General features: G+C 37.6%; 1 protein-coding gene across 2 annotated transcripts in view; it reads left to right on the top strand.

The window, feature by feature from the left end:
• VSTM2A (V-set and transmembrane domain containing 2A) overlaps positions 1-16,250 on the top strand; it is a 32,407-nt gene extending 16,157 nt beyond the window's left edge. Inside the window, exon 5 of one of the 2 annotated variants that reach the window (XM_077809203.1) lies at positions 16,162-16,250. In XM_077809203.1, the coding sequence (XP_077665329.1) occupies positions 16,162-16,250 (89 nt within the window). Of the gene's footprint in view, positions 1-16,039; positions 16,117-16,161 lie in introns of those variants that run through there. The other variant, XM_077809204.1, reaches the window with a different exon arrangement.
• Positions 16,251-22,015: the final 5,765 nt, after the last annotated feature.

Here is a 22,015-nt window from a genome sequence, read left to right as displayed (position 1 = left end):
TTCATAAGAGTGTATCATATTCCAAAGGTAATACTACACATTTCATATATCACAAGGTCTTGTAACTATAGGTAATGGTGTAATTTTCTAGGGGCAAACTGTGAAATTAATTTGGTCCTATGCAACATTCCCTCTAATTTTTGACAGGCCGTGCGTGCAAAAAATGTCTTCTGTTCAAATTTTTGTGCTTCTGTTCAAATTTTTGTGCACAAACAAAAATCTGTTTTTTCTCATTGAGTCTGGGCTGACAGATCACAAAGAGGCCACAGCTACAGATAAAGAAATCATTTCAGGCCCAAATTCTGACTGCTTAAATTCAGATTTCTCAGATTCCTAGGAAACCCGTGTGCTTCTCAGGATTCACTAACTCAAACACAGAACTGGCTACATCTTAGTAACCCTTCTACCATCTTAGAAAAGAGATATCTGAGGAGCAACTCCTTTGATGGCTCGGGGTTCAGTATGTAACCTGGGAGGGAGCAAGCAGGGGAAGATGGGTCTTTGCATCTTGTAGCACCAACTGAATTCCTTGAATCAGGAAGACCCACAGCAAACTTCAGTACCAGGAAGGAGAACAAAGGGAGGAAATTATAACGTTATTGGAATCTATTGATTCTGGTAAATGGATGTGCTCCCCACATCTCCCCGCCATTTGGGTCTATTTAGTCCGTAGTTCCGAATCTACCAGCTTTGAATGCAAGACATACTTTTATGTCCAGATTGTAGTGTTATAGAATATTCACCAACATTTTTTTCTTTCTGACTATATATTATTGACTATATTATAATATATAGACTTTCTGTCTATATATTATAGACTATATTATATATAGTCAGCCTACAAAAAGCCTGCAGCCTTCACTGAGGTCACCGGCAAAATTCTCACTGGTGTCACTGGGAACCCCTTTGGGGATGGTTTTTGGAAGTGTTGAGCATCCACAGTGCCAGCTGAAGTCAACATATCTTTGGGTGCTCAGCACTGAAGAAAATCAGGATCATAAGTATTTGGGGTTTAAAATAATAAAAAGTTTCAGAGTAGCAGCCTGTTAGTCTGTATTCACAAAAAAGAAAAGGAGTACTTGTGGCACCTTAGAGACTAACCAATTTATTTGAGCATAAGCTTTCGTGAGCTACAGCTCACTTCATCTGAGCTGTAGCTCACAAAAGCTTATGCTCAAATAAATTGGTTAGTCTCTAAGGTGCCACAAGTACTCCTTTTCTTTTTTAAAAAATAATAAAGAGCACCATTGATTTTGTTTTCTTTAATCTTTTCTAGATCTATTTAATAATTCCATCAATAAGACAATGTGTAGCTAATAGGCTATCTACTATCTATTACAATTAGATATCTTTACATACCATAATCTTTAATATTTTTTTTATTTAAAAGGACTTGCATATTCACCTTTTCTGATAACAACAAATATTTTTAGTTAGTCTCAAATAACAGAATAAACTGTAAAATTATTAGTTGATACTCAGTAAATGTGAACCTTAGTCTGAAAAGTGCTAAATGCCTTCAGCTCCCATTGTTCTCACTTGTGATGCAAGGAGCAAAAATGGTATGAGAAAACAAGAATGAGCAACAGAGGAGAATAAACACCTCTCTCAATCAAGGAGTGATGTAACAGACTCCAAACACTTCTACACACTCTTTTCTATTAAATAAAGTGTGGTCCAGGGAATCATATTTTTCTACTTGAATGGTATACCTTGATCACCTTCAGCACTCATATAGATTGAGATGATTACAACACGTCTTCCATTCTTCTCTTATCTTGGCTTTCCTTCCCCATGTGTGGCCATGCCTTTTCACAATAAAATCTTCCTATCTCTATGGAGGTTAGCTGAGTGGTCATTTCAGTTCCCCTGGGTACCACTCAGTGACAGCTGCAGTCCATTGATTGTCAGTGAGCCTCGCTATTGGACCAGCCCATCACATTTTATTATACCTGATTTAAATGACTGTATACCATTCATTTTGACTAAAGCAAAGCAGAATGGTAGATAGTAATTAAAAAATTGATAGAAGTGTCTATACATTGTATTATAAAGCTGTATCTGGGGTGAGATTATTTTTGTTCCAAGTTCTACCTTAAAGTAAATTTTGATGACAAGACTTTGTTAGGCTGGGATTTTGAAAGGAAAGGAAAGGAGTTAAGTTGCTAACTTCCTTAGGGTTCTTTGAAAAACCCAGTTTAATTTATTTTGTATATATGCCTATTCCAGGCTTTGGGCACCCTGGGGGCAATCCTAGTCCTATTGAGGTCAATGACAATACTCCCGTTAACTTCAAAAAGAAAAGGAGTACTTGTGGCACCTTAGAGACTAACCAATTTATTTGAGCATGAGCTTTCGTGAGCTACAGCTCAAAGTGAGCTGTAGCTCACGAAAGCTCATGCTCAAATAAATTGGTTAGTCTCTAAGGTGCCACAAGTACTCCTTTTCTTTTTGCGAATACAGACTAACACGGCTGTTACTCTGAAACCCGTTAACTTCAGAGAGCCAGGAATTCATCTAATTTTCTAAATGTTCTAGTAATTACAGGGCTCAGTCCTGACAGGTGGTGAGCACTGTGACCAGATCCCATTAAACACATAAGCACATGTTTAACTTTAAGCACCTGAATAGTCTCACTGAAGTCAATGAGCGTATTCACATGCTTTAAAGTTAAGCACATGCTGGATGTGGGCCAAAGCGCTCAGCACCTTACAGGGTTGAGTCATATAAGAGGATTACTTTTCTGAGGCAAGCGTGGAGAGTAATATTAGTTGCTTTGTCCTGTGGGCTGAGCGCTGAGTAGTTGCCTCCCCTAAAGTCAGTTCCCCTAAAGGTAGTATGTTGGGGTCATAATAGAGCTGAAAATGGAAATGTTCATTTTGAAATACCTTCCCATGCTCAGAAATTCATCTCACCCTTTCTGTGACTACAATACTATTTACCAACACACACCTATATTTAGATCTATCCTATATATGTACATACCACATTTAGCGATCCATCTACCTAACTACCTATAGTTATTGCCATGTACGTTCTTAAGCGTATCACTTAATTTTTAGTCATTTAAAAGTGCTTTAACCTCTATGGGTTGCCTCGCATCCAGAGCCAAACATGATAAATTTCATGGGGGAGCCTCTGAGAAATCTTCTTAGCAGAGGGAGCATACAGCAAATAATTCAGTTCCACATGTCTGGTACAACTGCTAATTAACCATTGGGAAGAATACACATAGGTCATGCAGTTTTGTTTGTCTGTTCATCCAAATTACTTCTCATTGCTGCTTAGTCTGGTGTATTGCACCGGGACATTGGAAATGGCAGAGCATGTGATAGAACGCTCTTAGAAAACAGATGGGGTTTCCTTGCTTCAGAAACCATCCCATTTGTTACCTGACAAATACACAGCATTTTTGCCTGGTTTTGGATGTGAAACAGGGAACTTCCTTTCTCTGATAGAAAAACCCACTCCCTTCACAACGGTTACAATGTAAAATGAATGGGCCAAATTCTCTGTTGGCTTAAATGGATATAAACACTACTGAAGTCAATAGAGTTGCATCTGCTTATGTTAACAGAGAAGTAAGCCCCTGTAAATGTATTTTAATGTTACACAGGGCCATGGGGGTGAGAGTGGAGAGTCCTGGCTTTTACCAGTTCATATTAGGTGGGGAGGCATAACAAGCTGGCTGGGAACTGAAAGAAGAGAAAGAAAGACAAAAGAACACAGCTATTTGGAATTATTTCAGGATTAATTTTTTTCCCCCGGATGGAATCTTTCCTACACGATTCACTCTAAAAGCTTAGCCCTGGTCTGCTCTAAAACACTGCACTCTTAGTAATTAGTCATTCTCTGAGATTTTTCATTGGACTAAATAATTCACAAGGCACAGCAATGCTAACATCAGATACCCTGCTCTGGGTGTGAGTAGTAGCTATAATAAAAATAATTAATCCTGGTTGGTTGTTTAGAAAGTTGGATATCATTTGAAGAACATATGAGGATCTCTCTCCGCACCATGGACAGGATGTTGGGTGTTTTCCCTTTTTCATTTGACCATTTCATTCACAAACTGTGTATGACACACTTTGTTATTGCAATTTGCTAGAGAGAGAGAGAGAGAGTTTATGTGTGATACATCTCATTGAAGTTTGATCCCCACCTATCGGTAAATACTACTTGCCTGGAACAAAGCTGTCTAACATAATGAAAAGAGTTAAAACATAAAAGTGAAAGATAATGGCCACAGACTGTATTGTAGATACTACTCATACAGACTCTACATGCTCTGCAACAGTGACCAAAACACAGTTAGGAAACCATTTTGTTGCTGCTGTTTCTTCTGATGCTAATGCTGTTATTACCTTGGCTGCTATTGTTGCTTCCACACACAGTGTCACTGGGGAAACTGCCCAGTGAACTAATGCCTGCAGAAGAGCAGTGCCCATTGACACAATGAAAAACAAAATACACTGCTGAACACTGCAATAGATCTACTGTATTCCCCCTCCTCCAATTCCCCGTGCCACTGAACAAAATGTTAAAATGATAAGATTTGTTGGAGAGAAGGAAAAAAATTAAGAACTGAGGAAGAGGCAGTAGGTTGTCACTAAATCATTAAGGGCCTGATTCTCAGCTGATGTAGGCCCATTACCTTAAATGGAGCAATGTTGATTTATACCAGGTCTTAAATATTATAGTACTCTATTTGCCTGAATCTTCATCTGCTGAAATAAGAGCTCACACATTTATTTATTTCCTGAAATATATACAAAAATATATGTGGGTGACCATGCTATGTGCTAGGTGTTTACCACATAAAATACTAGCAAAGGCCTGCCCATGGTTCTAACCACCCCTACCCTCACTGCCCTGGGGGAAAAAGTAAAAAATAGATGTAAAGGGAATGATTGAGAAGCTCAGTGATTTAGAATTTGTGGGACGATGAAATTAAAACATTGAGAGAAACACTCTAGGCCTGATTCTCCCATCACTCGATTTTGACACCAATACGACTTAGTGGATTTTCATGGAGTTACTTCCAATTTACACCAGTGCAAATGAGGGGACAATCAGGCTAACCACATCTAAAAGATGAGGCTGAACATTGCCAGCTGGGTGCAAAAGGTGATATGTAGCACAGAGATTTCTCTGTAATGAGCAACAATTCTTCAGTGTCTGTGACACACACAAGCTTATTTTTGCAGACGTTCTTTTTATAGAAGTGCTTCTGCAACACTTGTGAGATAGTATTAGGGCCAATCCTAGTTAGGATTTATATATATATATATATATATATACACACATATATATACATATTTATATATATATATTTTTAATAATTTTTTTTTTGAGGAATGGATGAGTGGTATGTAGGAGAAGGGGACTGGTGCAATTAAGTTTTGAAATGTGACTCACATTTTTGTGGATAATTTGAAAGTCTATTAACCAGCCAGAAGCTGTATTGTTATTTTGGGTTTGGGTTTAAGGAATAAGAAGGTGTGACAGCCATGCTTAGTTAAGATAAAGTTTGAGAAGCTGATCAGCCATACAGCTGTCAACAATTAAAAATGTCAGTTCAAACAAATTCTAGGGCATTGGTAAGCAAGCAGCATTAAAGCAATGGTTTATTCCTTTGTGTATCATGCATTTTAAAAAATGTCAAAGATATTTTAAGACCACTGTTCCCAGTGGGGAAGTAAAGAAGAACATTGTTCAGTGCACAAGGAATCAAATATGAGTATTCCCAGAACATACTGCCAATGTTTTCCAAATATTAGGAATAAGTACCAATTTACTGTTTGGGTTTTAGCTGGACTACCAGAGCCTGCAACCTGCTGTGCCTATTCTTACCAACACTGGATCTTGCGCTCCCCCTGAATCCAGTGTGAGTAACCAGCAGTGACATTTCAGAGGCCTGTATACAAAGGCCCCTTATATCTCAACCCTTTCCCTGAAAAGTATTTACTCATGCAAGTAGACCGTTGAAGTCAATGGGAATAGTCATATGAGTAAAGAATATTCAGTGTGAGGAAAACATTACAGAATCAGGCCCTAAATTAGGGAAGGGAACTCAGATATGGGTCATAAAAGGCTGAAGTACGAGCATCCCTACTCATGACTGAGAACTACTGATACATACAACCTCATACTCTGAAGGGTTAGTCTGAAGTGGGTCAAGAAAGTTATAAGATCCAGACAAGAAGAGAAGGATAAAATAAAGAGTGACAACACACTAAATATATAGCTTGGAATGTCCATGTTGAAGCACAGTGGTGACTAGTAGATTATACAAGAATTGAATAGATCCTTTGCTCAAAATTTGGAAAGAGCTCAACCCATTACCTTGTGCCGGGGTTAGGGTCAGGGTTAGGGGTTGATTCACACCCCACCTTGCGGCAAACTAAATGTTTATGTAGACAAGCTGTTAGCCTCACAATATTTCCCAAGACAGCTTAAGTCTATAAGTACCTGGGAGAGAAAAATATTCTTGTTGTTAGAGTACAGGACATTTGGTCTCTAATACTGACTTGACCGCTAATCCTTGCTCTTCCACAAACTCAGGCAAATCACTGGTAATCTCTCTGTGTCTCATTGTACCAATTTGTACAGTGGGTACACTACTACTTACCTTTCTCACAGGATTGCTAAGGGTCTTTCATGTTTTTATATTTGCTTTGAGGTTCTTAAATGGAAGGCGCTATAGAAATGCAAAGTAGCAGTATTCTCATGGGAAAAAAGCTGTCCTTGCAAGATTTCTGGCCTCATTTCCAGACCAAAACAAAGTTTAGATAAGCTTCTCATAAGTATTTAAACAGAGTGCTGAACCTAGTGAGTTCACATCATTAGCAGCAACGCACATGAATGCCACATATCATGGGGTAAATGAACTTCCATTAAACAGTTTCATGTCAAGATCTCCTGGTCATGCTTATGGCAAAAATCTTGCCTAGTCATATATGTGTATATAGTAATATAGTGTAAAACAATTTACACTTTAAAATGAAACAGGCCAAACAGTGATTTTTGGGTTCAATGCTGAATGGATACAGTGAATTATAAAATAATATATGTTAGACACGGAACAGCCAATTAGATTGTCCAGCCCATCTTCCTGCAAATACTTGATTGCACCCAGCATCTTTTCTGGGGTTTTGTCCAGTCTAGTCTGACAAGTCCCAAGTGATGAAGCTTCTACCACTTACAAGATTACTCCACATTCAGAGCCTGTGGGATGACACAGTCAAACTGATCTGCAAGAAAGATTGTTTGAACAACAGTATTTTGTAGGGACTGGAAACAGGGACTGGAAGAGGGCAGGGAGAAGTGTGTGACTGGAAGCCCAGTTAGGAGGATACTGCAATAGTCAAGAAGGGAAATAATGAATGATGAACAAGAGCTTTGCTTGAAGGGGTAGAAAGAAAAGGATGCATCTTTAGGATGTTGTGGAGGAGGAAGCAGCATGATTGATTGTGGCCTCCATGCATGGGCTAAGGGCAAGGGAGAACCCAAAAATAATGCCAAGGCTGCAATCCTTCCAAGCCTTTGGTCAATTATGTTGGTCTTCTCTGATTTCCTTTTGATGTCCACAGAACTGAAAGTAATATTCAATGTGCGGTCATAGCAGTGCCACACTGAGGTCTACTAACTTTATGTCCTGCATCTATAACCAACCCTAACATTGCACTAGCCTTATTTGCAGCCATAGCAGATTATAAATGGATGCCTTATTTTCTAGCCACAATCAGTCCTAGCTCCTTTTCATCATTACCCCTTACATAGGTTTCTCCTTGCCAGTTTTGGACCACTCTGCTCCTCCTTCCATTTCAGCAAAGTGAGTCTCATTTTATTCTTTTATGTGCATGTTTGTATTTTCTCTCTGCCTTTGTCCTTACAAGTGTTTTCAAATCCTCCTAATTTTGGGCTAGATTGTAGTTCTAGACACAGCTCTGAGCAAGATGTGGCACCAACCCAGGAAGGCATCGTGACTCAGAAACATAATGCAGGCACAGTTCCCTCCCCAGCTTTCCCCTTTGCTTTGAAGGTTGGTGTATAGTAATTTGTTATTGTCCTCCACCAGCAGCAAACACCACCACCAGCTTGCACTGTTTTGCTGTACTAGCCAGCAAGTTGTGGAGCCAGAGCCAGAGTTCTACCCATTCACCTGCCCCACTATTCAGAAGAAGGAAAGATAAAGTGAGCAGAGAGCACCTGATTACACCTACAGGCTTGGACTAAGTCTAGGTAGCTTGCACAGAGGTTTAAGCGGAGTTCTTATGGAGTAGTCCCTGTCATGTTCCTACCCTTAACATTTTCTGATAATTTAACTAATGCTCTGGTTATTCCTTTTTCCAAAACACCAAAAGTCAGAAAGTGACAGACCCTTACATAGGTGTGCAGAGGAGGGGCACACTGATGTATTAGCAGGAGTATTGTAAGCAATTCACGAGAAGTAATTATTCTGCTCTACTCTGCGCTGATTAGGCTTCAACTGGAGTATTGTGTCCAGTTCTGGGCACCACATTTCAGGAAAGATGTGGACAAATTGGAGGAAGTCCAGAGAAGAGGAACAAAAATATTTAAAGGTCTAGAAAACATGACCTGTGAGGGAAGATTGAAAAAAATGGGTTTGTTTGGGACATAATAGCAGTTTTCAAGTACATAAAAGGTTGTTGCAAGGAGGAGGGAGAAAAATTGTTCTTCTTAACCTCTGAGGATAGGACAAGAAGCAATGGGCTTAAATTGCAGCAAGGGAGGTTTAGGTTGGACATTAGCAAAAACTTCCTAACTGTCAGGGTGTTTAAGCACTGGAATAAATTGCCTAGGGAAGTTGTGGAATCTCCATCATTGGGGATTTTTAAGAGCAGATTGGACAAACACCTGTCAGGGATGGTCTAGATAATACTAAGTCCTGCCATGAGTGCAGGGGACTGGACTAGATGACCTCCTGAGGTCCCTTCCAGTTCTATGATTCTATGATAGGTGTGCAGGGAAGGGGCACACTCAAGGATTCTCCTCCATTCCATGGCTCATCTTATGCAATGGCACGTCACAGTTCCAGTCCCGAAGTTCAGGAATGGATGATACAGTCTGTGTAGCTCCCCGAGTCACTAGGTTCCTCAAGAAGGGACAGCTCACCTATAGGCTGAGGTAGCCCTGCACCACCACCAGCTCAGACCAGAATGTTACAGTCTGGTGGCAAGGATCTGGAATCTTTAACTCCTCACAGACATACATTAATAATGGGCACTGAAGGCTAAGGGTAGAAAGAATTCCTTCCCCAAAATACAATTCATTCTCAGATTAGTTTAAGGTGAATTTCTTCAAAGTATAGTATGTGTGCACATTTTAGTTGCATAAGAGAGAGAAGGAGTAGAACAGGTCAGGAATTTTTTTTGATAAAGAATGCTTTTTTTTTTTTAATTGGAAAATGCCTTGTAGTTGAAACCAAAGCTGTTTACAAACCAGGGTCAGTTTGATGAGTTCTCCTTACTCATAAAAACTATTGGAAGAAAGTTTTGAAATTGTCACAATATCAAAACATTTCATTGTAAAAAATATAGAAACATGTTTTTTTCAAGTCCAAGTGACCTTTTGGCTTGAAATTTCATTACATATAGATTATTTAAAAAAAATGAACAAAGGTTGAAATCAAAATGAAAGACACTGAAATTTTCAAAATAAAATGATTGTTTGACCTGGACCAATTTTTTTTCCAGATTTTGGTTCATGAAAAATTTTATGATTTTTCACTTTTAGGCCTGATTCAGGATGGGAATTTTTTTTTTTATATATCTGGTAAGAAAAAAACATAGGAAGGTTGAGATTTCCACAGTTGAACAAGGACAAAGATGGATAGAATGAGGGCAGAGAAGGAATTTATTCATTTCAGGACTGTGTGAAATAATACACAATCAAAGCTGAAATTAAATGTACCTTCCTGGTTTGACCAGTTTTTACAAACACAGTACTCAGACAACCTTTCGATACATCTGGTTTAAGATTCATAAATAGTTTGAATGAACTTAGGGCATGTATTAAATTATCCTGGATTGATTTTACATGGAAATTATGCAGAATTTTGACTGGATTTGGCTTTTAGACTTATTTGAAACTCAAATCACACAGAAAAACTAATAGGAGTGAAGGAGGGTCCAAGTCTGAAAACCGTGAACTGAAGAAAATGCCGGCATAAATTTTTGCAAAACAAAACAGCCACATTTTCACACAGTTCTATTTATGATTTAGATGATCAGAAGAATACAAGGCATTCAGTGTAGTTAAAAAAACATTATAAATGTATATACAAATGTGGTGTTGAAAGCCAGGTGATCTGTATTGAGACCACATGATGACCTGAAAAGTTTGTGCTTAACTGTACTGGTCCTGATCTCTGAGCACCAAACCTACACTTTACTCATTAATCTGAGACTTCTCCTGACATTCCAAATCCTGAAGGCCACATTCTTAACCAGCCTGCATTCAGTGGGACTGTCTCAGGAGTAGGATACTATTCATTGTGAGTAAAGTTCTAAGAGGATCTGGCCATTAGAATTTAGTATATCTGCAAGGTAGGAAGAGCTGGGAGTATGAGAGGCACTCAGTAACTAAGCATTCTGCAGAGGTTAGCTGTTCCTAAGGGTGTACCTAACTAATTTTGTTGAAGTTCCATGCTCCTAGAAGCAGACTGCCTTACACCTCAGCTAGGTAAGCATTTTAGGGACTTTGGGCGAATACATCTGCAACTAGAAGGAGCTAAAACAGTTTAAAAATTTATGTAACTGGTATTTTCAACCTTAAGGGAAAACAAAAACAAATGATAGGAAACAGATTTTTTAAAATCTGACTTTGTCTGTAAAATTGTGTATGATCAATAACCAAATGGAAGCTGGAGACTCTACTCTCATTATCAGGTCTGTCAGCCTAGCATGAGTCACATGACCAATTGACCAATTGTATTCTGCAGTTATACTTTTGAAATCATCCCTTCTGCTGAAAAGTAACATTTAAAATGTTGACATTCTAACAATAATGCTAATTGCAGAATAAAGTTAACATTCACTAATATACAGTATATGTACACATTTAGGTTTTTGTACGTATCATGCTTGATATGTACACAACATGGATAGATGTGTCCATGTTAGCTTTAAAGATGGGTTTATTATTTTCAATACTAAGGCCAAAATTTGTTAATTTTTATTTTTCATAAGTGTGTGGAACACTATTCAACACCCCACCATCATATTGGCATTTAAGTAAAATCACATATTTGTATCAAAGGGATTCTCAGAGATTTTCATAGTGTGCACCACATTTTAAGAGTTTCCCATAGAACCCTCTCCTCCCATGCACACTCATGTCTGTGGCAAATAGAATATTTAGCTACATGGAAAAGTAACATTAGGAAAATATTTAATGTATGTTTCACTTCTTTCAATGCACTTTAGCAGCTGGAACAAAAGGAAGACCCAGCACCATGTGACCAGCCAGCTGTCCTCTCACTATGAGCAAGTGCTCTGCACCAGTGGTTCAAAGACCACAGTTTGAGAATCGCTAGTATACATATTAAGTAGCATTTCTTTAGTAATGTAGCAATAGTGCACACACACATCCATTCTTTCTTCAGACCACTATCCTGGATCCTGACAATCATGCTCAAGCTTTACACAGCACTCGTGTTGTGCAATAAAATCTCTTTTAGCTGTTAGTTTGTTAATTATAGAAAAAAAACCTTTTAGAAATAGTAGGCATATGAGTGATAAACTTTGGAAATCCACAGCCAGATAAACAGTTTGTAACTAGCATTGCTGTGCTCACAGTTCCAGTGGTGCTACTCATGCTCTGGCAAGACATGTACACTAGAAGTCCATCTGAACCAAAACCCTGGATCTGAGCATCCTGAACTTCGGGAACATCTGGATCTGGATCCAGATATGAAGTTTGCATCTGGCTTTAGTCTATATGAAGTGTTGAACCAAAAGGCCAGATTTCCGCCCCCCTCCCCACCCGACCTTTTGGGAAATGTAGATCTGGGTTTGAAAGGTGCACCGCAGCCTATTTCTGTTACATAGTGCTTTATCATATCATTAAAAGAAGAAATTGAGAGGAATAAAAGATAGCTTCCATCAGTGACTTCAAAAGAAACAGGATGGAAACTTAAACAGTTGCTTTTTGTTTTATTGCTTTAATGTGGTCTGTACTTTGTATATGCTTCCCACTACCTGCAAATAGGGAAGAGAGATGTTTGAGCCAGTATGAGACTGAAGAAACGTATTCAGTGCTTCAGTGAAAAATCTGAATACATTTAGATTCCTACAGTATTTCAAAGGTATCCTTGAAAAGATAAAAGTTCATTTAATCTTCACCATCATTCATACTCACTCATATTCATTGTAGCTTAGAAATCAATTTTATTTGATAGGACATATTACTAGGAATGTGGCTTTCATGATTGGATGAGCATTTTGAAAAGAAATAAAAGTACTTAGAAAAAGTAAGACTCCAATATTGCATTGGGATGCTACAGGGTCAACCCCTGAGACTGCTTAAGGATTCTGATGCAGGTCCATGATGACCATGTTACATAACTAAGTAACCTCAGATATTCCTAACAGCCTCTTTTTATTAAGAAATTTTAAATATTTTAATGGGATTGTTCCCAATAAGCTCACTTAAGCTTTAACGTGCACATGCTGTATAAAACCTGATCTAAAAATCTTTGAAAAAACAAACAAAACCACCCCAGCAGAAACAGAAGAGCCTGCAATTTGTGTGCTGGAAATGATATAATCTGGAGCATACATTTATGCAATGGTTGAGAGAAAAGATTATTGATTATTGAAATCTTGATTATTCAGTGCATCATCATTTCTGTGTTCTACAAAATGGTAGCTGAAAAGAAAAGATTGGTTGCAAATATTGCAGTTTTGCCTTTTCCAAAATTGAAACACTTAGGTCAATTTCATTTTGTAAGGTAGTAGTTTCCTTCAACATCATGCTACGGTTTTCAAACTGTCAAGTTATGTTGTCATTAAATAATTGTTCAAAATAGGCCTCTTTAAAAAATATCCAAATGGGATTTGTGAACATTTGTGCATAAACTGTGCTGTAGATCTCATGCAGAGAAGGTGTGATTCAAATGACTTTTTAAAGAATTTGATCGATCAATTCAAATAGATTTCTATGGATAAGACAAAGATCACAAAATGATAGTAAAAATACTTGCAAATATAAAAATAATATGAGCTAGTCTAACTGTAGATAAAAGTCCTCATTTAACTAAGGAACAGAGGGAAATCTCCTGAAAATATGATGAACCATAAGCTTGATTTAAAATAAGGTAAAGCATATAAAGAAAGGGTACGTTCCATGATAAAAAGAGATGATGTATATAAGATACTACAAGCAACAAATAAAACTGAGTTGCAGTGGCGTTTGGGTCCAGTTTGTCAACAGTTGTGGGTGTGAGCAATTATCCATAGCGAGTACATCCGTTGCAGTCCTGTGAGCAAATTTACTTATGTGCAGAATCAAGTCCTTAATATCAGATAATATTATATTCTACTGTACATTAGATTTTCAAATGAGAATAAAGAAATTAAGCTACCAGCTCTTAAGCAAAGTAAGCAGTCATGGGTTAAGAGGGAAGGTTCTCTCATGGATTAGTAACTGGTTAAAAGATAGGACAAAAAGGGTAAGAATAAATGGTCAGCTTTCAAAATGGAGAGAGATAAATACTGGTGTCCCCCAGGGGTCTGTCCTGGGCCCTGTCCTATTCAACATATTCATAAATGATCTGGAAAAAGGGGTAAACAGTGAGGTGGCAACGTTTGCAGATGATACAAAACTACTCAAGTTAGTGAAGTCCCAGGCAGACTGCAAAGAGTTACAAAAGGAGTCTCAAAATGAGGTGACTGGGCAATAAAACAGCAGACGAAATTCAGTGTTGATAAATGCAAAATAATGCACATTGGAAAACACAATCCCAACTATACATATAAAATGATGGGGTCTAAATTAGCTGCTACCACTCAAGAAAGAGATCTTGGAGTGGATAGTTGTCTGAAGACATCCACTCAATGTGCAGCGTCAGTCCAAAAAAGCTAACAGAATGTTGGGAATCATTAAGAAAGGGATAAGTAATCAGACAGAAAATATCATACTGACTCTATATAAATTCATGGTACACCGACATCTTGAATATTGCAAGCAAAATAAGTATTTTTTTTCACACAACACACAATCTACCTGTGGAACGCCTTGCCAGAGGATGTTGTGAAGGCCAAAACTATAACAGGGTTCAAAAAAGTGCTAGATACATTCATGGAGGATAGGTCCATCAATGGCTATTAGCCAGGATGGGCAGGAATGGTGTCCCTAGCCTCTGTTTGCCAGAAGTTGGGAATGGGCGACAGGGGATGGATCACTTGATGATTACCTGTTCTGTTCATTCCCTCTGGGGCACTTGGCATTGGCCACTGCTGGAAGACAGGATACTGGGCTAGATGGACCTTTGGTCTGACCCAGTATGGCCGTTCTTATGTTCTCAACTCCCTCTGACTTTCAATGGGAGTTGGGCACACAGGTTTCTTAGCTCCCTTTGAAAATCCAATTTTGGAGTGCAGTGGGTGTCATTACAAAGTCCTCATTTGTTCTACCCCTACAGGGGTATTTTCAATACCTCAGTTAGTTCAGATAGCCTCATGTGTTTACAGTGGGTAAAAATCCTTGTAATGGCTACTTCTGCCTATAAAAGTCACAGTTCGGCCAGTTACTCATATTAATTCCATGTACAATGAGCCACACTTTTTTTTGCAAAAGGAGGCAGTATATTGAGATCTGAAATTTAATTTGATCTCCATTCTAACAGGGAAAGGAAAGCAAATATTTTTAGCTTTTACCTAAAACTATATTCTCTAGGCAAAAGAGGACAGATATTTAACTGGACAGACATCTGTAAACTGAAGGGGAAAAAACCCCACTTGTCCTAGCATCTTTGATATCACTAACTTCCTTTGTCTTCTAATAATGCATATTATAGCTTTATGAAGTCATATGTGCACTTTTTTTGTGATAAGAAAATTCAGGGTCACACCTGATGTTGAAGTTCGATATGGAGATAGGTTATAAAGGATTAGTAACTGTTTTCCTCAATGTTAAATCAGTTATTAGGGTTCAAAACCACAACAGGTTGTTTATAAGCATTGACAGCGCTATCTACAGGTGACCTGACCGCCATCTATAAACACATGCTGATCGTATTTGTAACATCTAATCAATCATTTATTAACCCTTTATAAACAGAACTTTAATGAAGAATATGGCCAGATTCAGTTTACAACTTTCCCCTAAAGTAATGCAAGTCCTTTATGTATTTATGATGTACAGCAGTGGTCTCACACTTTAACACCTAGCATGTCACACATCTAGAACTCCAAAATACTTGCTATGCCACCTTTTCAATTTTAATTAGCATAGTTCTAAGGGATCTTACATTAAATCTAGTGCCACAGTTTAAGCATCATTCTCTTAGCTTTCTGAAGAGAAAAAAAAACATCAAAAGATCTCATTACTCAAAAATAAATATACTCCAAACAGTTTAGCATACATTTCTTCCCTTACATTGCACTGCCATTCTCCCAGGTTCCTTAGCATTGCTTTTATTTTGCAAGCAAATATTTTGCTGGCAACAATAGACTGTTTTGTTAGTAAGAAAATACTCTCATTACAGAGCAACTTCAGAAATTATTTTGTAAGGAATGTTTTGAGGTGGAAGGTGTTTAGATTTGTTTCTCTATGTATATTATAATTAGATTACATTGTTTAAAAAGACATACAAAAAAAAAAAAAAAAGAACCTCCCTGGGACTGAAATACTTTGTATGTGTTGTTATTTGCAGTGCATGCCAAGACATTCATGGGCACCAGAGCCAAGCTGGCGAGCTAATTAAATATATAAAATGTATGTGTTTAAACAGCCTTATAAGGAGCATTGGAAATCTGCAAGATGAGCGAATATCTTATAACTTCTTCCGCAGGTGCGAGGATAGCTACAAGCCATGGACTTTCTGTCCTGCTTCTTGTTTGTGGCTTTGTGAAGGGTGCTTTGCTTTAATCTAAAAGTGCTGACTTTTTCCAATATCACTTTCTCTTCTTAAAGCAAAGAGCAAATCGCCTGTAAAATCCACGGAGCGGACAGCAAAGTTGACCCTAACCTCCAACCACCACTCTGCACCCAATGTACTCTAATTCTCTACACATGGAGCACCTTCAGGAAGTACAAAAAACAAAACAAACAAATATATATATTGTTTAAACATATAAATATATATATGAAGAGGATACCACATTTTCTTGATCTATATTATTTTCTTTGCTGTATCACTGATCATTTATTTGAAGAGAACTGGTGTGATGTAATGGGACATTTTGTAACAGCAAGCCCTAGTTTCCTTTTCTTTCAGCAAGTAGAAGCATCATATCCTTGACTGCTCAGGGGTTGGCTTGCAAGTCATTAGTATTATACAAATTCACTCTGGATGATATTTGGTTTCCTTCTTTGAAAGAACTGTTGCAGCCATGAGGCAAACAGTGGCCAAAAATAAATAAATAAAACCAACAAAAAATCCCAAGAAAACAAAATGACTCAGCATCACCGCTGATGACAAAAAACACCTCAGAAACTTTGATGAAAAGCTTATTTTTTGTGGGGGTGGGGAATGCAAAAAAACCCACCAACATTGCAAACCAACTAACAGGACTAGAGGACATTGTTTTTGAAGACAAGCAAGAAGCACTATTGAAGTTTTTTTATTTCACTTTTTTGAATTTTTTCCTCTTTTTTTTCCCCACCCCCTTCCTTTTCCTCTCTTTTCTCTTGGTTTGTTTCTTGTCCAATGGTGGCAGTTGCTGACTTAGGCCAACCCCTATTGACTGTGTGGTGGTTATATAAATACATTTTTTTGTGTGTGTGTTCTATATTTCGATGTGTTTTCTCTAATTTTGCAACTCCTGTATATGCAAAACTAACTTCAATTCTGTAAATTGCTTACAGTATGTGTGATATAACTTCACAGTAGACATACCATTGTCCTCATGCAAGACAGTTTTTGATATTATCTATATGTCGTGCCACCAACAGACATTTTTGTTTCCTTTTTTGATGAAGCATTATTTTTTAATTTGTAATTCAGTACTGTGTGGATTTTGTAATACATGCATTCACTTCCACTGGTTTGACCCCTTGCAGATGGCAATGCAGCCCTCTGTTTACTCTGTAAAATGCACATTAAAATTTGTTATGGTCTCTGAACAATGAATTATTTTACTTGTGTGTATGCTATGTTGTAGTCTGGTGGCTGAAAGCCCTTTTAATTTATTATGTTTATTGAGGATGAAACGATTTTATCATCAGAGAATGTAAAAAGTATCTAGGCAAATACTGCGTGCAAGCAGGGTCAAGAGAAAAAAAAAACTAGAATGTGCTCCTGGAAGATTTTCTTTTAATGATGAGTTTTAGTCAAGTGAAATTTCTACAGTGATTCACTCAAGAACTCTTCCTGCTATGGCTAAAGAGGTATCTTTTTTCTCCCTTTCCATAGGTGGCTAGCCATTGTTCTTTCATACTCTTCATTACATTTCTTTATGCCTATGAAGTGAAAATGAAAATGTTTCTGTTGGCTGGAAGTAATATACATAACATGAATTACATTAATCAATGAAGGAAGGGAAAACTACAAATATTTGTTTGTTAAATCAGCTAGGTAGTGTTTAATGTCCTTTCCTCTTTTCACCCAAATTGAATAATCCAGATCCTTCCTGCTGTTTCATATTCTAACACAGACAAACATGTTACAATACTTTACATGGTTCAGTGTACTGTTTACTAGAGGACTCTGTAACTATGTCTGGTCAGCCTTAAAAGACTGACCTCTCAACATATTTTTTCCCTTATAGAGAAGAAAAACGAGCTTACCTACATTTAACATCCTACGAGGATAAGGACTTTATATTAAATTTTAAAAGACCCACAAAGGCCCTATCCTTTCGCCCTACTGTCAAAAACAAAACTCCCACTAATTTCAATGGGAGTAAGATCAGACCATATATCTCCAGGATAAAAGAGCTATGCACTAATGCTTTGTGTCTTAACATATTCATAAATGATCTGGAAAAAGGGGTAAACAGTGAGGTGGCAAAATTTGCAGACGATGCAAAACTACTCAAGACAGTAAATCCCAGGCAGTCTGCGAAGAGCTACAAAAGGATCTCTCAAAACTGGGTGACTGGGCAACAAAATGGCAGATGAAATTCAATGTTGATAAATGCAAAGCAACGCTCATTGGAAAGCATAATCCCAACTATACATATAAAATGGTGAGGTCTAAACTAGCTGTTACCACTCAAGAAAGAGATCTTGGAGTCATTGTGGATAGTTCTCTGAAATCATCCACTCAATGTGCAGCGGCAATCCAAAAAAGTGAACAGAATGTTGGGAATCATTAAGAAAGGGATAGATAATAAGACAGAAAATATCATACTGCCTCTATATAAATCCATGGTACACCCACATTTTGAATACTGTGTGCAGATGTGGTCACCCCATCTCAAAAAAAGATATATTGGACTTGGAAAAGGTTCAGAAAAGGTCAACAAAAATTATTAGGGGTATGCAGCGTCTGCCGTATGAGGAGAGATTTATAAGACTGGGACTTTTCAGCTTGGAAAAAAGAGATGACTAAGGGGGGATATGATAGAGGTCTATAAAATCTTGACTGGTGTGGAGAAAGTAAATAAGGAAGTGTTATTTTCTCCTTCTCATAACATAAGAACTAGGGGCCACCATATGAAATTAACAGGCAGCAGGTTTAAAACAAACAAAAGGAAGTATTTTTTCACACAACACACAGTCAACCTGTGGAATGCTGTTAAGGCCAAGACTATAACAGGGTTCAAAAAAGAACTTGATAAATTCATGGAGGATAGGTCCATCAATGGCTATTAGCCAGGATGGGGAGGAATGGTGTTCCTAGCCTCTGTTTGCCAGAATCTGGGAATGGGATACAGGGGATAGATCACTTGATGATTACCTGTTCTGTTCATTCCCTCCGGGGCACTTGGCATTGGCCACTGTTGGAAGACAGAATACTGGGCTAGAAGGACCTTTGGTCTGACCCAGTTTGGCTGGTCTTATGTTCTTATGTCTGGATAATATAAAAATGCAATCCTTTTTGGGCTGTTCACAAAGGCATTTCTAATTACTTCATTTGGAAGATTCACAAGAGTAAATCAAGCACAATTTCGAGCATAATTTTTGCTTGAAAAAAAAAATTCAGTGCATTCCTTATGTATCCTAACATTAGGCTCTTTGACTGCCAGTGCACACTGAGGAAATATATTTATTGAGTTAGCAACATGATTGTCCAGTCTTTTTTCAGAGCAGTTACAGTTAATTTAGAACCCAAAATATACAATTAGTAGTTCAATTAATTCCTTCTAACATACATTACTTTTCCTTTGTCAACAGTGAATTTCACCTGTTATTGTACTAGCTAGCTGTATTAGGCCCTTCTGAACTTCCTTCCAGTCTTCTCTAGTCTTGACTAGTGCTGGCTAGAGAACAAGAAACTGAGGGGTTTTGCTTTGTTTTGTTTCAAAAGAGGTTTAGAAATTTGTTTTTTTGTTCTGCATTGGAATGATACTGAAACCCTTCAAAGATCGAGAGAGAAGGAGAGCCAAGTGTCATGGGCACTCATTTAGGCTGTGACAGACTTCAGTTCAAGTTCTCACTTTGCCTGTTCTGCTGGGCTATTTGCTCCTCTAGGATCAGCTGTTATTTGCTTTTCATCAGAAATTCCATCTGGAACCTAAAAAGTGTCACCAAACCAATGTGCTTCCACAAAGTTTCAGTTTTGACCAATCAACATTTTCCAACCCCCCCCCCATATAAATAAATTAAAAAAATTAAAATTCTCACACACAAAAAAATTCCTGACCAGCTTGAGTCTTGACTAGCCTAAATAACTGTGTCATCTGCACATTTTGCTTCCTCATAGTTTATTTCCTTTTTGCTTTCCCTGATAAATATATTTAACACCACAGACCTTAGCACAGACCTATGGGGCTCACCACAGTTAACTTTTTGCTGTGTGAAAATTGACTAGGTGTTACTCTTTGTTTTATATTTGATAGACAAAAGTTAAAGCCACTCAAAAAATTCAATACCCAGGTATTTAAATGCTTGATTGGAAGGTTTATAATATTCATTTTAATATACAGTACCGTTTCCAGAGTATATTATAAAAGAAAAACATTACAAGATATTTTAATTACCCTTACTTGGTAATCATAGAGTCAAATCTCTCATTTCAGTCTATCAACATCTCAGCAACCAGAAGTCCCATTGATTTCCAAAGGAGGTTTTTTTTTGGCGTTCAAGTTGACTCAGGGTCAGGCACTTTCAGTAGGCATGCGTCATAATATCCAGCTTAACTTGCTGTGCTCTACTTCTTGGTCCTGCTTTGAGCAGGGGATTGGACTAGATGACCTCCTGAGGTCTCTTCCAACCCTAATCTTCTATGATTCAATGATTCTATGTGATGGAGTTTAATTTGCTAATGATATTTTCATACCATTGTGCAAAGAAATAATACCTCTACCCTCCAATTTTCCACTTCATCAGCAATTAAATATACCAAAACAGTATCTTCCAAACCCAGAAACACATAGCAAACTGTATGCAAACGAGGACAAACTGTATGCAAAATAGAAAGAGCTTGATGTATAAACACATGGAATTAAAGAAAAGGAGAAAAGTAGAGAAAGGCAAGAGGCAAAGCTACAAAATAAAAAGTGGGAGGTAGAACTGAAATTAAAAATGGGGAGGGAGAATCTGCAGATATATGGTATTCCAAGAAGTGTGTCCATTTGTGGCATATGCTGTGGTAACCATTATCCAATTCAAGTTCATATAAGACTTCATCCTGCTAGGTACTGAGCACTTCCTGCAAGGTCCTCTTCCTCAGTGTCCTCAAACCCTATTGGATGCATTAGTAGCTGAGATAACTCCACATCCCATAAAAAGTTCCACATTTTACAAGATGAGGCCCATAAAGCATTGTTTTCCTGGGGAAAAGTAAAACATGCACTACTTTGTAAAGTGCACATTTTGAAAAAAATATTTTTCTGAGGGATTAAAATCCCAGTCCTCTAGAGAGGGGAAATGGCTAATATAAGGAACTCAATCAATGGAGCATATATGTTTCAGGGGAGGAAATAGTGGTGCTACTTTATCTAACACCATTTCATCACTGTTCAGTAGTTGTCATTTCATCATTTCTTGATCAGTAAGAAGAGTGTAAAGAAAACATGTTATCCTTCTGCTGAGGAAAAGGAATACCTTACTTTGTGCAGATTCATTTAATGTACAATTCTTTGCGTCTTGTGTGTCCACTCAAGCTGTAGGTCTAGACATTTTTCTTCTACATAATAAATCATGTAAACTAAAATATCACATACTAAATGATTAGGTCTCTTATTTGAACCAAATTTCAATGAAAGAATAGAAATTCCAAACTTCTCTTAGGACAGTATTATGGCAATGCAATAATTTCCTTTCCTGTGTAAAATATTAGGATTTTGTAGATTTCAAATTAGTTACCCATATAAAAGCTGGTGACGTTTCCTTCAAATAATTTTAAACATGGGTTATGGTTCAATGTACATTTCACTTCATTCATCAGATATTTGTTCTGTTCAAATGTTGACATGTACTTCACGTATTAACATAACACAAATGACAGAATGAAACCACTGGAGATAGGCTGAATGATTCAGAAAAAAACACTACTCTTCTATGTCTACCTACGGAGGTCCTCCTAGACAATATTGTTGTTACCCACATATAACTTCTTATCAGTAGGGCAATCCCCAAAGATACAAAATCATGAGTCAGACTTCCAACATCACAAAGGCAGCTTAAAAAAAATGAGATTTTTTAAAAAAAAACACGATTA

The sequence above is a fragment of the Eretmochelys imbricata genome, chromosome 2 (genome assembly GCF_965152235.1).
Source record: "Eretmochelys imbricata isolate rEreImb1 chromosome 2, rEreImb1.hap1, whole genome shotgun sequence".
NCBI classification, from domain to species: Eukaryota; Metazoa; Chordata; order Testudines; family Cheloniidae; genus Eretmochelys; species Eretmochelys imbricata.
The sequence above is the reverse complement of the archived record's forward strand: the minus strand, read 5'-3'. Positions and strand labels throughout refer to the sequence as shown.